General features: G+C 41.7%; 1 protein-coding gene across 2 annotated transcripts in view; it reads left to right on the forward strand.

The window, feature by feature from the left end:
- LOC137372826 (nardilysin-like) overlaps positions 1 to 18,476 on the forward strand; it is a 168,985-nt gene that overhangs the window by 15,732 nt on the left and 134,777 nt on the right. For both annotated transcript variants that reach the window (XM_068037138.1, XM_068037139.1), the window contains exons 5-11: positions 4,807 to 4,880; positions 5,091 to 5,186; positions 5,286 to 5,408; positions 6,682 to 6,739; positions 7,945 to 8,018; positions 8,524 to 8,593; positions 13,054 to 13,131. In XM_068037138.1, the coding sequence (XP_067893239.1) occupies positions 4,807 to 4,880; positions 5,091 to 5,186; positions 5,286 to 5,408; positions 6,682 to 6,739; positions 7,945 to 8,018; positions 8,524 to 8,593; positions 13,054 to 13,131 (573 nt within the window). The remainder of the gene's footprint in view (positions 1 to 4,806; positions 4,881 to 5,090; positions 5,187 to 5,285; positions 5,409 to 6,681; positions 6,740 to 7,944; positions 8,019 to 8,523; positions 8,594 to 13,053; positions 13,132 to 18,476) is intronic.

Below are 18,476 nucleotides of genomic sequence, written 5' to 3' on the forward strand. Positions count from 1 at the left end.
GCATTTGAAATAATAATCTTGGTTGCTTTATTTCTACTATTAATGTTTAATTATTTCAACGTAACCATATTTCTAGATTGTAAATCTTAAGTTTCCTCATAACTCATTTTATTTGCTTGGGATCAGTTTTGATACTTTTCTGTATTTTCTAATACAAATGTATGCTTTTTGTGGCTTGTGGTCAAAATTGAACATGGTACAGAAGTGTGGTCTGACTACTGCAATGTAATAGCATAATCTTAACTCGCGTAAACCTACATTCTGCTTAGCTTTTTATTTGTTCCTTTATATTGTCTGTTTGTCCAAAGCTCCATATCTGCTATAACTCAAAAGATTCCTTTTTTAAAATCTCCCTGTGGTAATTTATTTCCACTCATTGTGTATTTATGGCTTACATTTTTTGGTTTATGTGTAATGATATACACATCAGTGTTAAATTTCATTTGCCATGTCAATCCAGTTTCATCTATATCTGGTGTCAATTTACCTGTTGGGCCTGATCCAGTATCCTGGCATTTGACATGAGTCACATTCAGCAAAAGTTATTTGGACACATTGGGGTAGAAATTGGTATGTGTTTCTCCTTTTTTTTTTGGGGTGTATAATAAGCACAATATTTAACAATATCTGGGTGCAAGATCCTGCACCTAACGTGTGCCGCTGCCTCCATATTGACTCTCACTTTCTAGGCGTATCATGTCGGCTGCCTGAAGTCAGTGTTGGATCAATTTAAATATCCAAAGGATGGTCTTGTGCCAGTTTCTGGATCCTTCTGCAAAATATGTGGAAAACTGGTAGAGCATGTGTCTTGCAAGCTCCAACTAGTTTTCAGTTAAACTAGCATTTCCCACAGAACCAGGAGCAGCAGCAGCAGCAAGGTGGGAGTGGCTCAGAGAAGAGCAGCCAGTAAAAGGGGTTAGTGAAACATGAGATCTTATTGTGGGTAAATAGTGAAAGATTATTTTCATTGGTAGGCGAATGGGGAACTAAGGAATGAAAAACAAGGATTTACACTGGTCGCAACAAGAGGCAAAGGAGAATGAAAGTTCTTGAACTGAATGTTATTAGACCATTGGATACTTCACATGTGGTGATTACGGCAGTCTGAAACTTCATTTCAAAGGGAATAGTGTATATACACATATACACACACATATGTTTGAAAATGAAAAATTATAAAAAGATCTTTGGGGAGAATGGGGTTACAGGAGAGCATCAGCATCACAGGCTGAATTGCCTCCTCTTATGCTGCAATTCCTGTAATTCTATGAAAACTTTCCTTTATTGAGTCTGAGCTCAGGAGTGGTTTTGGAATGTTGCTGAGCTGAACTTCGGACATTATCCCCTGTGAGAACTCCCCTAAACACTGAGCTCACTGCCCTCTGTGCAATCTCTGGGTTTAGTTCAGGTCGGTTGGTTTTGAAGTCCGAGTACAGGGTGAGGGTAGGGCAGATCAGGGATAGTGGAGGGAACTTGTGCCTGGAGTCGGAGGAGGTAGGGGAGGTCCTTAATGAATACTTTGCTTCAGTATTCACTAGTGAGAGGGACCTTGTCGTTTGTGAGGACAGCGTGAAACAGGCTGATATGCTCGAACAGGTTGATGTTGAGAAGGAGGATGTGCTGGAAATTTTGAAAGACATGAGGATAGATAAGTCCCCGGGGCCAGACGGGATATACCCAAGGTTATTACGGGAAGCGAGGGAAGAGATTGCCGCGCCTTTGGTGATGATCTTTGCATCCTCTCTGTCCACTGGAGTAGTACCAGATGATTGGAGGGTGGCAAATGTTATTCCCTTGTTCAAGAAAGGGACTAGGGATAACCCTGGGAATTACAGACCAGTCAGTCTTACGTCGGTGGTGGGCAAATTATTGGAGAGGATTCTGAGAGACAGGATTTATGATTATTTGGAAAAGCATAGTTTGATTAGAGATAGTCAGCATGGCTTTGTGAGGGGCAGGTCATGCCTCACAAGCCTTATTGAATTCTTTGAGGATGTGACAAAACACATTGATGAAGGAAGAGTAGTGGATGTGGTGTATATGGATTTTAGCAAGGCGTTTGATAAGGTTCCCCATGGTAGGCTCATTCAGAAAGTAAGGAGGCATGGAATACAGGGAAATTTGGCTGTCTGGATACAGAATTGGCTGGCCCATAGAAGACAGAGGGTGGTAGTAGATGGAAAGTATTCAGCCTGGAGCTCGGTGTCCAGTGGTGTTCCACAGGGATCTGTTCTGCGACCTCTGCTCTTTGTGATTTTTATAAATGACTTGGATGAGGAAGTGGAAGGCTGGGTTAGTAAGTTTGCCGTTGACACAAATGTTGCTATAGTTGTGGATAGTGTGGAGGGCTGTTGTAGGTTGCAACGGGACATTGACAGGATGCAGAGCTGGGCTGAGAAGTGACAGATGGAGTTCAACCTGGAAAAGTGTGAAGTGATTCATTTTGGAAGGTCGAATTTGAATGCAGAATACAGGCTTAAAGACAGGATTCTTGGCAGTGTGGAGGAACAGAGGGATCTTGGGGTCCACGTCCATAGATCCCTCAAAGTTGCCACTCAAGTTGATAGGGTTGTTAAGAAGGCGTATGGGGTGTTGGTTTTCATTAACAGGGGGATTGAGTTTAAGAGCCGCGAGGTTATGCTGCAGCTCTATAAAGCTCTGGTTAGGCCACACTTGGAATATTGTGTTCAGTTCTGGTCGCCTCATTATAGGAAGGATGTGGAAGCTTTAGAGAGGGTGCAGAGGAGATTTACCAGGATGTTGCCTGGACTGGAGGGCATGTCTTTTGAAGAAAGGCTGAGGGAGCTAGGGCTTTTCTCATTGGAGCGAAGAAGGATGAGAGGTGACTTGATAGAGGGGTACAAGATGATGAGAGGCATAGATAGAGTGGATAGCCAGAGACTTTTTCCCAGGGCGGAAAGGGCTATCACCAGGGGACATAATTTTAAGGTGATTGGAGGAAGGTTTCGGGGAGATGTCAGAGGTAGGTTCTTTACACAGAGAGTGGTGGGTGCGTGGAATGCACTGCCAGCGGTGGTAGTAGAAGCAGATGCATTAGGGACATTTAAGCGACTCTTGGATAGGTACATGGATGATAGTAGAATGAAGGGTATGTAGGTAGTTTGATCTTAGAGTAGGTTAAAGGGTCAGCACAACATCGTGGGCCGAAGGGCCTGTACTGTGCTGTACTGTTCTATGTTCTCGATCAGCTCTGAGACTGAGGTTCCCAGTTCAGAGTTATCACCTACACATGGGACATGGAGTTCTGATGAAAGGTCACAGACCTGAAACTTTAAAACTGTTTCTCTCTGCACAGATGCTGCCAGACCTGATGAGTATTTCCAGCATTTTCTGTTTTTAATTCAGATAGGGAGAGAGATTGGGCCTGTTAAAAATGACCAACTGGGGAGCTTGACCATGCCCTGTGCAGAGTGGTTTGGGCTTTGGTTTCAGGGTGAACATCAGCGGGTTATGGGATTACTTCTAGTTACAAGTAGGACATCAAAGAATTACTGCTATTACTACTTGTTACATATAGACTGTAAATGAGTTAGTGTTGGTTAAGATGGAAATCTGAGTTTTACCAGTGTTACTATTAGTTATCTGTGCAATTTCAGTGAGCTGCTATTAGTAACTGGTAGAATCAAAGCTCTTACCTCCCCCTTCCTCCTTGACCGTTGGATTTTTTGATTCCTCACCCTCAGTTTCCCTGTTTCCCCCTCTCAGTAAAGTGCTGTATCAACATTTCTCATTCAGTTTTGCTGTAAAATGTCATGAAGTAGTTGCAGGCTTTGACCACCAGATGGCCGCACGCAATAAATTTCTGGTGTCTTTCTCCCTAATCCATTATTTTCCTGATGGAAAAAAGATGTAGATTTATCTGACTGGACAGTGGCACAAGAAATTTTATAATATTTTTGCACATTTTCAGTTATCCCCCGTCTCCTGGGCAGCACAGTGGCGCAGTGGTTAGTACCGCAGCCTCACAGCTCCAGTGACCCCGGGTTCAATTCTGGGTACTGCCTGTGTGGAGTTTGCAAGTTCTCCCTGTGTCTGTGTGGGTTTCCTCCGGGTGCTCCGGTTTCCTCCCACAGCCAAAAGACTTGCAGGTTGATAGGTAAATTGGCCATTATAAATCGCCCCTAGTAGAGGTAGGTGGTAGGGGAATATAGGGACAGGTGAGGATGTGGTAGGAATATGGGATTAGTGTAGGATTAGTATAAATGGGAGGTTAATGGTCGGCACAGACTTGGTGGGCCGAAGGGCCTGTTTCAGTGCTGTATCTCTAAATCTAAAAAAAAAATCTAAATATTTATCCCTCAATCAACATCACAAAAACAGATTATCTGGTCATTATCACATTGCTGTTTGTGGGAGTTTGCTGTGCACGTACTGGCTGCTGCGTTTCCTGCATTACAACAGTCTCTACACTTCAAAAAGAAATTCATTGTCTGTAAAATGCTTTGAGATGTCCAGTGGCCGTAAAAGGCGCTATATAAATGCAAGCCTTTTTTTCTTTCATCTCCTGTCTGCGCTGCTTTTACAGCAAATATGACCAGCTTGCAACAAATTTGGTCTTGATTATTTATATAGATGAGGAATTGTAATGCTGATCCTCACAGAGCTGTACTCAAAAGCTTTCTCTCTACCACTTCCTTTTTTCTGACATTATACCTCTTTCAAAAATCTTTTTTTGACTAGGGAAAAATATTCTGGCATCATTAAGTTTCTAAAACTGTGAATTTACTGAGAGCAGAGACATTACTGTCTTACTTAGAAACATGTCTTATTATGCATTTCTTCCAGATGGGCACAATTTTTCATTGGCCCCTTAATGATCCAAGACACCATTGACCGGGAAGTAGAGGCAGTGGATAGTGGTAAGGTGCAATTTCAGCATATATATTCTGGTTTTTTTTTGTGTCTTATATTGATTTATAGAGTTCAAGGTGACCACTAATTATAACTTACTGTTGCATCTAGTTGTGGCCAACACAGCATCATCCATTATAATCCCTAGCAATCTTTGTTAAGAATGTGAACTAAGAAACTAGTATTTAACAAACACTTCACGCTTTTCTTTTGGGCAGAGTTTCAGCTTGCATTGCCATCTGACTCCAGCAGGAAAGAATTGTTATTTGGAAGCCTTGCTAAGCCTGGTCATCCTATGGGAAAATTCTTTTGGGGTAAGATGTCTATTTCCCTTTTACCTTCCTGGTCTACCCTAAATGTTTTAATTTTGTCTTTTTATTGCATAGATTTTTATCTATTTGTGATATCAACAGGAAATTCTCAGACTCTGAAACATACGCCAAAAGAGAAGAACATTGACACTTATGCAAGACTTAAAGAGTTTTGCAAGCGACATTACTCTGCTCATTACATGACTCTGGCTGTCCAGTCAAAAGGTAAATATTGAGTGCTCACTTTGGTGAATGGTATGCTTTACATTTTATTTTGGGTCATACAGTAGCGCTTATTAGCCTATTTATATACTGTATGATTTCAAAAGCCGTTCAACAAAATATTAGTATAACTTGTCAAGGAAACTGCCTATATAAACCTGTTATTCTGTAGTTATACACTCGCAACAGTGGTAGCATTGCAGTGCCTCCAATAGCGAGACAGTGTAATTACAGCGTGATAGGTTTACATAGGCAGTTTCAAGAATAAATGTGGACATAGAAATTTATAATGGAAAAGTTGACCAGAAGTGTGCACAAATATAGATAGATTATCAAAAATTATACCAAACATTTGTTGGGACGGTTTTGGGCATAGTAATTTATAATTGAAATGTGGACATGAGAGCCAAACGTATAGTTGGGGACTGAAATATACCTGTGTGCCCTAGCTCAATTAAGCCTCCCACCCACCCCCAGCCTCAAATTTCACCTCGCCTAAAGACTACACTTGGCCTTGTCTCTCTACCTGCAATGCCTACAAGCAAGCAACTATACATTACACAAATACTTAGAAATACTGAGAAATTAAAAAACTGTAGCTATTGAGAAAGCATCAAGAGATAGCTCTTGTCATTAACATAGGGTATTGTTAACTAAATCTCACTTGAGAGTTGTACAAATTATTTTTTCTGCAGCAAATATAGAGATACTTAATGATTTTATTAGGATTGTATAGTGTCTGTAATGCTACACTAAGGATTCAAAAATTGATGTGCAGAAAAGATTAGAGTTCATTAGAAATGTGCAGAATTTATAATTCATAAAGTTTAAAAAAATTCCTTTAAAAAACAAAAGTGGATTCAATCAATTGTGTAAGAAGGTAATGATTTAGTGTAATAAAAACAAGAAATGCTGGAAATACTCCACAGGTCTGGCAGCATCTGTGGAGAGAGAAGCAGAGTTAAAGTTGCAGGTCAGTGACCCTTCTTCAGAAGGGTTCTGAAGAAGGGTCACTGACCTGAAACGTTACCTCTGCTTCTCTCTCCACAGATGTTGCCAGATCTGCTGAGTATTTCCAGCATTTCTTGTTTTTATTTCAGATTTCCAGCATCTGCAGTATTTTACTTTTATTTTAATGATTTAGTGTATGTATACATTGAAGGGTACATCTGTGATTTCTATAGGTCATTGTAAACTGCAATTGACAAATTCTAGCAACAGTTTTAGTGAAACTGATGTGTTTGATCTGTTGCTAATTCCTTTTGAATAATTGCAGAAACCCTGGACACTTTGGAAACTTGGGTGAAGGAAATTTTTTCTCAAATACCAAACAAGTAAGACCTGTTCTGTGTATTATTATAAAATCTCATGCAAAATATAAATATTAGTTAAAATTCCTTTTTTATATTTTAACTACATTGGTGCTTTTTTTCAACATTTTTCTTCTTTCTCTTTTCCTGGAAGTGTTGATTTCTTGCTGGCGTGTGATTCCATAGGCAGTCGTCATTCTCTAATACTTTAGTCAGGTGGCTGATATTCATGCTTGAGTCATTACAGCGACCTTTAACAAGTTACTCAATTCTGGGGGCTTTCTTGGTGAGCCTAATCCTCTCCTGGCCTGAAATCCCACACATGAACTCCCAGTAGGAATCACTGAGTAGTAATCAGGTGTAGAACACTGACCATTTTCCCTCCTACCCCACTCCAGCTTTTCCTTCTTAATCCTGAGATGCTGATTTCACTTGTAATAACCTTACTGCCACTCTGGCTGAAATTAGCAAACTCAGGATAGACTAGGAACGGAATCTGAGATTTCTCTGGTCTTCATAATTCAGCTGTCTGCTGGATTAACGTTACTGAGCCATTGAAATAAAACCAAGAACGCCTGTATGCTAATTTAAAGAATGCCTAGATTCTGCAAGTCAAACAGGTTTAAAATTCTCTTTTATTCGTTATTGGGATGTGAGCGTCCCTGGCAAGGCCGGCATTTATTGCCCGTCCCTAATTGCCCTTGAGAAGGTGGTGGTGAGCCGCCTTCCTGAGTCACTGCAGTCCATGTAGTGTGGATACACCCACAGTGCTGCTCGGGAGGGAATTCCAGAATTTTGACCCAGTGACAGTGAAGGATTGGTAATAAAGTTCCAAGTCAGGGTGGTGTGCAACTTGGAGGGGAACGTGCAGGTGTTCCTGTCCGTCTGCTGCCCTTGTTCTTCTAGGTGGTAGAGGTTGTGGGTTGGGAAGGTGCTGTCGAAGGAACCTTGGCGAGTTGCAGCAGTGCATCTTTACGTGGTATGTATTGCTGCCACTGTGCACCGGTGATGGAGGGAGTGCCGATCAAGCAGTCTGCTTTGTTTTGGATTGTGTCAAGCTTCTTGAGAGTGATCAGATGAATGTGATCACTAGCTGTATATTGGTAGAGCAAATGAATTATTAGCTTAAAATTGTTCTTCTAAAACAGCACAATGTGCTCCTTAGTGCTGATTTCTGAATAACTGTTACAAATAAATCTTTATTTTCTCCTAATGTCCCATGTGTGAAGTGGTCTGCCCAAACCAGACTTCTCTGATGTCAGGGATCCCTTTGATACATCTGCTTTTAATAAACTTTATAGAGGTATGTGTAAATTAATTTCCAATAATACCATGTTCTCTTGAAATGCTTTAATAGCTCAGTGTGGAAATGTGAAATAGTTAATTGAGTTTGTACAGGTTGTATGTAATTTGTATCCATAAATGCAGAATTTATGCTTTGTGTTACTAACACCTGTTAGTCTCATAGCTTTTCAATTGTGACACTGGGCTAAATAAAGGGAAAAGAAACACTTATCCTTTGAGTGCCACTTGGAAATCTTCTGTAATCTTATGTTTTTAGCCAAATTAGCTAAGGTAACAAAAGACGTATGAATGGTCACATTTGGAAAAAAATTCTTCAAACCTGGATGCTTTCTTTCAGAATATCCATCTTATCAGACCAACAAGTGTTGTTTTGAAAGCTATCACTGCATCAGCATTCAAAAGACATTTAAGTTAAATAGCTTCAAAAATAATCTTCTTTCACATACAAACATTTGAATCTTTAAAATTTTTGTAATAAAATATCGTACCATTTTATCTTGCAGTTGTCCCTGTGAAGAAAGTTCACTCTCTGAATATAACTTGGGCACTTCCACCCCAGAAGCAGTATTACAGGTATAAACTCGTACGTTACTGTGTATGAGCAAAATACCTACACTTTGTAAGGAATATAAATATAGAGCAATGGAAACATTGTGCAAGGATTTACTTACACCCTTCTGATGACTTGGATCAACATAAAATGTCATAACTTGCCTTTTCTCTTTACTGATGCTAACTGACCTGCTCTGTATTTCTAACTCTTTCTGCTTTTATTTCCAATTTCTGTCATTTGCAGTTTTTCATTTTTATTTTGCTTGTATCTTTTCTTAGTTCATTTCAACATCTTTGCAATATATCTTAGATTCTAGCTCGCAGCTCTATCATATATTATGGGTGTTCATTAATCTCCAATATGCTTGGCTTCTAAGCTAGAAAATAGCAGGGAGCCGTGCTGGAATGGCTCCCCTGATGCATTCGCACGGCCAAGGAAGTTTCCCGGGGCGGGCCAGGATGCGGATTGGTTGTCTGCTGAATGGAGACAGGCAGCCAATTTAAGTAATTAAGGCCCCAATTAGGGCCAACATTTTGGGCTTGTTGTGTTCAGCCAGTGGCAGAGCTACCCTCCATGGGGACCTTAATCAAGACGATCTCCCTACCGCAAGCTGGGGAACCACTGGAGTCAGAGGCTCCATGTCCCAATGAATCCCCTGGAGGGCTTTCCCCTCTGTTCTGCGGAGCCTACCGCCTTCCCCTCTCTGAAACATTTAATTATTCTTACCCTTCTGAAGGCACCTCCATATTGCATTCCCCAATCTGCCATAGCAGTGCCCACCACTCCCTTGATTGGGCTGGCCGCATCAGGAGCTCACCTGCTGTCCTTAATAAGATGGCAAGTGTGGAGGCAGCCTCCAGGAAAATAGCTCCCTGTCTGGCTCCTGGCAAGTGTGAGTTCAGGACCCCCATTTGGTTCCGACATCAGGGACCCGATGCCTGCAGGAAAATCCTGCCTAACGTTTCAGGTCGGTAGCCTTGGATGAATGGTCATTGACCTGAAACATTAACACTGCTTCTCCACAGATGCTGCCTGACCTGCTGAGCACGTCCAGCATTTCAGTTTTCATTTCAGATTTCCAGCATTCACAGTATTTTGCTTTTTGTAGCAGCACAATTCACTGTTTTTATATGCTGTATTTACTTTTTTAATTTGTCCACCCGTTGAAATGGGAGTTAATGTAGCTCCATGGACCAAGAAGCCCTTAAGTAGACTTTGGAAGGATTTTTTTTTTCTGTCGTGTTTACAACACCCTGTTGTGATGGAGTGTTTTTGCTTTACTTTAATATGTTTCTCACTTTTATCTTGCGGGGGGTGGGCGTGGAATAATGGTGGCTATTTTATTAAATCCTTCAAGTAATTTTTTAAAAGCAACTCCGATACAATATTTAATAGTTAAGGTGGTACAGAATAAAATAAAGCATGCCAGGATTATCAGGCCCCAGAACTTTCTGTCGATCTTGGTGTATGGATCTGGCAGTGACCCAGGACAACAGGCTTTGGTCACTACAGGTCTGTAGGCCAGAGTTTGTCATCTGCAGTAGGGGCACCTGCATCAAATGCAAATTAGGAGTGGAAATACAAATGAGCAGCAAGATCGCTGGACCCCTTAGCTGCCTATGGTTAACTCTTGCCAGTATTGGAATATTGGTCAGCAAAACCAGCACTTGCGTCTCCTTCCTCATTTGAGCTTGCTGATCATGGTATTCATTGTTAGCATATTGTTCCATTTCCTGAAGTGCAGGTGGTCACTGATTGTATGTGTTCACCCTGAAGCCCTTGAAAGATGTGATTTGTGCAAGGCTTTCAATTGTATGCCTTATCTTGACTGTGTGCCTTGTTGAAGTATGGGGCACCATGAGATATTATGAACGAGCTGTAAATTCATGCAAAATCTTGGTATAGGTAAGCAATAAATATGAAACTGATAGGTTACAACTTGTGAAACATGCAGTTGACTTGATACATGGTAGTGTTGGTTAGTTCTTGTAGATGTAGAACATAGCAAGGTTTCTAGGTACGGCAGACTGTTCGCTGTTTCCTGTTTCCAGGCATAGTGCAGTGCTAGCCTCGGAGCAGAGTACAGTAGTGTCAACAGGGAAGCCTTCTTGTGCCCCGCTGATAATATAAAATATCATCAAACAGGGTTGAGTCAAAAATACTACAATTTTCCCACAGAAAGTGTTTTGTTTTTACATACTGCATGACTTACCCTTTCATCCTCATCTGTCAATTCACAGAATCGTTACAGTGTAGAAAGAGGCCGTTCGGCCCATGGTGTCTGCATTGGCTTTCTGAAAGAGCAATTCCCTCAGTTCCATTCCCCTGCCTTCTCCCCATAACCCTGCACATTCTTCCTTTTCATACAACTGTCTTAATTCCCTTTTGAATGCTTCAATTGAACCTGCCTCCATCACATTCTCTGGCAGTGCATTCCAGATCTTAACCACTTACTGCATGAAAAAGTTTTTCCTCATGTCACTTTTGCTTCTCTTAAATACTTTAATTCTGTGCTCTCCTGTTCTCAATCCTTTCATGAGTGGGAACAGTTTCTCTCCACCTACTCTGTCCAGACTGCTCATGATTTTGAATACCTCTATCAAATCACCTCTCCGCCTTCTCTTCTCCAAGAAAACCAGTCCTAACTTCTCCAATCTATCTCCATAACTGAAATTCCTCATCCCTGGAACCATTCTTGTGAATCTTTTCTGTGCTCTGTCCAATGCCCTCATGTCTTCCCTAAAGTGCGACACCCAGAACTAGATGCAGTTCTCCAGCTGAGGCTGAACTAGTGTCTTATACAAGTTCAACATAACCTCCTTGCTCTTGTACTCTATGCCCCTATTAATAAAGCCAAGGATACTGTATGCTTTATTAACTGCTCTCTCAACCTGTCCTGCCACCTTCACTGACTTATGCATATATACACCTCGGCCTCTCTGCTCCTGCACCCCCTTTAGAGTTGTACCCTTTATTTTGTATTGTCTCTCCATGTGCTTCCCACCAAAATGAATCACTTCACATTTCTCTGCATTGAACTTCATCTGCCACCTGTCTGCCCATTCCACCAACTTGTCTGTCCTTTTTGAAGTTCTACACTACCTCCTCATAGTTCACAATGCTTCCAAGTTTCGTATCACCTGCAAACTTTGAAATTGTGCCCTGTACACCAAGGCCTAGGTCATTAATATATATCAGAAAAAGCAAAGGTCCCAACACTGATCCCTGGGGAGCTCCACTACAAACCTTCTTGCAGCCTGAAAAACACCCATTAACCACTACTCTTTGTTTCCTGTCACTCAGCCAATTTCGTATCCATGTTGTTGTTCTGCTTCCAAGCTTTTTCAAAAGAAAACTACTGTGAGCATTTCTGAATTTTTAAAAGGGCTGGAACATTTTTATCCTATATGAGGCATGACTATGATTCCATTAATTTTGATCTGCAGCCCTTTAAATAGCTGCATTTTCTGGATTCAGCAGGTCATCCTTCATTTCATGTCCTGTGCAATTTCAAGATGCACAGGGAGCACGCACAAATTCTTAAAAACTGGAGGATATTGCTGAATGTGGTAAATGCTGTCTCTCCATTCCATTTGCATGAGTGTGTTCATGTACACTAATCCAGGGGCCATTTCTTCCAGAATTACTGAATAATTCACGTGTTTTTCTCTTTTATAAACTGTGCAACTATTAGTAAGTCAAGATCAGTACTAACAGTGCTGTAGTTCACTTTAATCAAGTACCACCAAAAAGCATTGAAAATCAGAACTGAAACTATTTTGGCAGCATGTGTATTGATGTGTTGTCAGCACTGAGTTCTTTCAACAATTTGAACTGAAGCTGGATGCTTACATATATTAGTTTAAACTATTTATGGTTACTCTTAAAATTGCCTTTTGCCCTAATGAATAATATTTCTCTCGCCTTTTTCTTTCTTAATACCTTAGGCTGCTGTTGTATTTCAGGCAGGGACCTCAGACTAGTACCTGTATAGTGTAATGCACAGCAGTATACTCAAGTTCAGTTTGCCAATTGTGCCATGCTACAGGTCACACTAAGTGATAACTGAGCCTTGTACATATGTTCTTGGATCCATGCTGCAGAACTCTGTTTCCTATGCAGGCAGGAGCAGTGCTTCTCTTATGACATTAAAGAATGCCACAGTAAGTTTCTAAAGTTCTCGGGATGTCCAGTAGAGTAACTGACAGCCTTCAAAAATGGTTCGACACTGGTCTGGAATTACACTATGCCTGTTAGAAAGCTTAAGCAATGCAAGACCCTGGTGTATTCTCACAACTATTGCCTTTGAGTGCACAATCAGGATCAGACTGCCAATTTTGATTGATGTGCATCTTAAAATGGCTTCTCATTGATAACAGAAGTTTAATGGCAAATTTGGTTCACTTGAGGATAAACTTTATTTTGTTTCAATCCTGATGTGAAAAATGTTTAATATATTTTTTTAATAATCTGTTGTCAGGATTAAACCACTCCACTATATATCGTGGCTAATAGGACATGAAGGTAAAGGCAGTATCCTGTCCCTGCTTCGGACCAAGTAAGTACTCAGCATTATGAAGGTTGAATATTATAAACACAGCCAAGATACATTATGATGTATACTAGCTGATTTTTAGTGTTGGTCTTGCTCAAGCTCACTGCGTTTGAAAGGAATATCTAGCAATATGTAATGTGGTCTAACATATTTTTGGTTTCCATATAAAAATTAATAAGCCGTTGTTTTGCATCACAAAGCACTATGGCATAAATAAAGTCCAACATCAAACTCCTGTATCACTGAAATAGCATAGATGATGTCATTTTAAATAAAAATCTTAAATTCAGTAACTTAAAGACAACTTAAACCTGGGCTAAAACCTTGACATTTTATCACCTGCATTTCTATAGTGCCTTTAATCTAGCAAAACATATCAAGGCACTTATCGAGCATTATCAATAAGAACATTCTTGACACCAAGCTACAGAAGGAGATATTGGGACAGGTGACCAATAACTTGGTCAAAGAGGTAGATATTAAAGGTGCATTTCAAAGGAGAGGAGCGAAGTAGAGGGATGGAGAGGTTTAGGGAGAAAATTCCAGAGTTTGGGACATAGTTTAAATTGATACAGTGCTGTTTTTGGAAGCTGGTGTATTTTTATCTCTTTTATTTCACCCATCCCCTCAACTTTTATCCCTCTCAAGTCCATCCTTCTATATTAATTTAACATAAGAAATAGGAGTAGCAGTAGACCATATGGCCTATCGAGCCTGCTCCGTCATTCAATATGATCATGACTGATCTTGGACTTCAACTCCACTTTCCTGCCTGCTCCCCAAATCCCTTGATTTCCTGAGATATCAAAAATCTGTCTATACCAGCCTTAAATATATTCAACGATGGAACATCCTCTGGGGTAGAGAATTCCAAAGATTCACAACCCTTTGAGTGAAGAAATTTCTCTTCATCTCAGTCCTAAATAATGTCCCCTTATCCTGAGACTATGCCCCCGTGTTTTAGATTCCCCATTCAGCGGAAACAACCTCTCAATGTCTATCCTTTCAAGCCCCTTCAGAATCTTGTATGTTTCAATGAGATCACCTCACATTCTTCTAAACTCCAGAGGATATAGGCCAAATTTACACAGCCTCTCATCATAGGACAACCCTCTCGACCCAGGGCCCAATTTAGTGAACCTTTGCCGTACTGCCTCCAATGCACATATATCCTTCCTTAAATATGGAGACCAAAACTGCACACAGTATTCCAAAACTGGTCTCCCCCCCCCAAATCCCTGTAGAGCAAGAGTTCTTTATTCTTGTACTCCAGAACCTTGGCAATAAAGGCAAACATGACATTGACCTCCTTAATTGCTTGCTGTGCCTGCATGCTAACTTTCAGTTTTCCTTGCATGAGCACACCCAAGTCCCTCTGAACATCAACATTTACAAATTTCATGCCTTTTATTAAAAAAAAATACTGCTCTTCTATTCTTGCAACCAAAGTGAATAACCTCACACTTCCCCACATTATACTCCATCTGTCACCTTGTTGCCCACTCACTTAACCTGTCGAAATCTCTTTTCAGCCCCTCTGTGCCCTCCTTATGGCTTGTAATTCTACCTATCTTTATATCATCAGCAAACTTAGATACATTACTCTCTGTTTCTTCATCTAAGTCATTAATACAGATTGGAAATAGCTGAAGCCCCAATGCTGATCCTTGCGGTACTCCATTAGTCACAGTCTGCCAACTTGGAAGTGCCCCATTTATGCCTACTCTTTGCTTCCTGTCTGTTAACCAATCCTCCATCCATGCTAAGGTATTACCCCCAACGCCATGAGCCCTTATCTTACCTATTGACCTTTTGTGTGGCACCTTTATCAAATGCCTTTTGGAAATCCAGGTATACTATATCTATTAGCTACCCTTTATCTAGCCTACTAGTTACATCCTTTTGTAAAACCATGTTGACTTTGCCTGATCATACTATGATTTTCTAAGTGCATTGTTAAAACTTCCTTAATAATAGATTCCAGCACTTTCCTAATGACTAATGTCAGGCTAACTGGCCTGTAATTTACTGTTTTCTCTCTCCCTACTTACTTGAATAGATGTTATGTTTGTTAACTTGCAATCTGCTGGGACTGTTTCAAAATCATAGCCAGCATATCCACTATCTCTGCAGCTATATCTTTTAGAACCCTTGGATGTAGGCCATCAGGTCCTGGGAATTTGTCAGCTTTTAGTCCCTTAAGTTTCTCCAATACTTCCTGCTCCAAAGCATGGATTATTTTTTAAACAGTGGGTGTGAAATAATGCCTGTGGTTCGGGTGCTGTGGTGCTGATTGGTGACAAATGGCGTTTAATGTGCATGTGCGTACTTCTGTGAATCCCACTGGATTCCATATTGGTTTAGGCATTAGCATGCTTAGCTATTGTTGCCACTATATGCATAGCAGGCAGATCATGACACCAACGCTGTCATTTCGGAGCTGTATGGTCCAGCCGACGCTTTGGTTAACCTTGCACAGCTGAACATGTGTTTGGCAGCAGGAACGAACCCAACCCCCACCCACAGCGCTATTGAACAAAGAACAGTACAGCACAGGAACAGGCCATTCGGCCCTCCAAGCCTGCGCCGATCTTGATGCCTGCCTAAGCTAACACCTTCTGCACTTCCGGGGCCCATATCCCTCTATTCCCTTCCTATTCATGTATTTGTCAAGATGTTTCTTAAACGTCGCTATCGTATCTGCTTCCACCACCTCCCCTGGCAGCAGGTTCCAGGCATTCACCACCCTCTAAGTAAAAAACTTGCCCCGCACATCCCCTCTAATCTTTGCTCCTCGCACCTTAAACCTATGTCCCCTAGTAACTGACTCTTACACCCTGGGAAAAAGCTTCTGACTATCCACTCTGTCCATGCCGCTCATAACTTTGTAAACCTCTATCATGTCGCCCCTCCACCTCCGTCGTTCCAGTGAAAACACTCCGAGTTTTTCCAACCTCTCCTCATAGCTAATGCCCTCCAGACCTGGCAACATCCTGGTAAACCTCCTCTGTACCCTCTCCAAAGCATCCACGTCCTTCTGGTAGTGTGGCGACCAGAATTGCACGCAGTATTGTAAGTGTGGCCTAACTAAGGTTCTGTACAGCTGCAACATGACTTGCCAATTTTTATACTGTATGCCCCGACCAATGAAGGCAAGCATGCCGTGTGCCTTCTTGACTACCTTATCCACCTGCGTTGCCACTTTCAGTGACCTGTGGACCTGTACGCCCAGATCTCTCTGCCTGTCAATACTCCTAAGGGTTCTGCCATTTACTGTATACCTCCCACCTGCATTAGACCTTCCAAAATGCATTACCTCACATTTGTCCGGATTAAACTCCATCTGCCATTTCTCTGCCCAAGTCTCCAACCGATCTATATTCTGCTGTATCCTCTGACAATCCTCATCATTATCCGCAACTCCACCAACCTTTGTGTCGTCCGTAAACTTACTAATCAGACCAGCTACATTTTCCTCCAAATCATTTATATATACTACAAACAGCAAAGGTCCCAGCACTGATCCCTGCGGAACATCACTAGTCACATTCCTCCATTCAGAAAAACACCCATCCACTGATATCCTCTGTCTTCTATGACCGAGCCAGTTCTGTATCCATCTTGCCAGCTCACCTCTGATCCCGTGTGACTTCACCTTTTGTACCAGTCTGCCATGCGGGACCTTGTCAAAGGCTTTACTAAAGTCCATATAGATAACATCCACTGCCCTTCCTTCATCATTCATCTTCGTCACTTCCTCAAAAAACTCAATCAAATTAGATTTAGATTTAGAGATACAGCACTGAAACAGGCCCTTCGGCCCACCGAGTCTGTGCCGACCATTAACCACCCATTTATACTAATCCTACACTAATCCCATATTCTTACCACATCCTCACCTGTCCCTATATTCCCCTACCACCTACCTTTACTAGGGACAATTTATAATGGCCAATTTACCTAACAACTTGCAAGTCTTTTTGGCTGTGGGAGGAAACCGGAGCACCCGGAGGAAACCCACGCAGACACAGGGAGAACTTGCAAACTCCACACAGGCAGTACCCAGAATTGAACCCGGGTCGCTGGAGCTGTGAGGCTGCGGTGCTAGCCACTGTGCCGCCCTTAGTAAGACATGACCTCCCCTTCACAAAACCATGCTGTCTCTCGCTAATAAGTTCGTTTGTTTCCAAATGGGAGTAAATCCTGTCCCGAATAATCTTCTGTAATAGTTTCCCGACCACTGACGTAAGGCTCACCGGCCTATAATTTCCTGGATTATCCTTGCCACCCTTCTTAAAGCACAACATTGGCTATTCTCCAATCCTCTGGGACCTCACCTGTAGCCAATGGGGATGCAAAGATTTCTGTCAAGGCCCCAGCAATTTCTTCCCTTGCCTCCCTCAGTATTCTAGGGTCGATCCCATCAGGCCCTGGGGACTTATCTACCTTAATGCTTTGCAATTTTCTTAAAGGGATCATCAACTGCTTTCAGGTTAGTTGCTGGTTGATTTCTTTTGATTGTTGATACAATTCTGCAAGTGATTGATGCTTTCCATAGTTGTTTCAATTTTAAAGGTCTATGGGGAGTGGTGTGGCAAGGGCTGATGGACTTTATGTTGATGTCAAGGCTTCTGCACAAACCCGTTGCTGCCAGTCATGGCTGCATTGGCAGGTCTTCCCCTTCAAATCAAGCATGACTGGGAGAATGAACAGAGCCGGACAAGCTAGAAGAGGGAGGAGGTGGTCGAGGAAGGGAAACGGCAATCTGGATAGCCCCTTTCTGCCTCGGCTGTATGTGAAGCACTACTTGGTATGCGATACTTGGTATACATCACATTGTCAACTTGGCCACAATGCAGAAATAAAAGCCTCCATAAAATAAACAATCCAAATCAAATTTATAAATGTGATCATGCATATTGCATACAAATGCAAACTAATTACCCTTGTGCATTTCCTTAGTGCCTGTCTTGTATTTGCCTTTGCCTGTCCTCGTACTGTTATGCAATGCTACCCTAGTGGCTGCAGATGGACTGGTGAAAGGCTGCTGAATTTCAATGAAAGAGATTGCAAGTGGTTTTGGAGAAAGATCTCATGCACACTGGGCCTAGAAGGCCCGGCTTCAGACAGCACCATCTTGACTTGGGCGGTAGAAGTCTGGACTGGCTTGCTGACAGGCAACAGCAAGGTATTTGTGATGTGGCAGTTGTGGGAATACAGTGCTTTTGTCCTGAGAGGGGATAATGGGTTCGTACTCCATGGAGCCAGTGCCACTTTGAACACTAGTTTCCACAGTCATTATTGCAGCATTGTGACCCTGCATGACAGACTTCTGAGCTTCCACTGCA

The sequence above is a fragment of the Heterodontus francisci genome, chromosome 8, assembly GCF_036365525.1.
Source record: "Heterodontus francisci isolate sHetFra1 chromosome 8, sHetFra1.hap1, whole genome shotgun sequence".
Classification (NCBI taxonomy): domain Eukaryota; kingdom Metazoa; phylum Chordata; class Chondrichthyes; order Heterodontiformes; family Heterodontidae; genus Heterodontus; species Heterodontus francisci.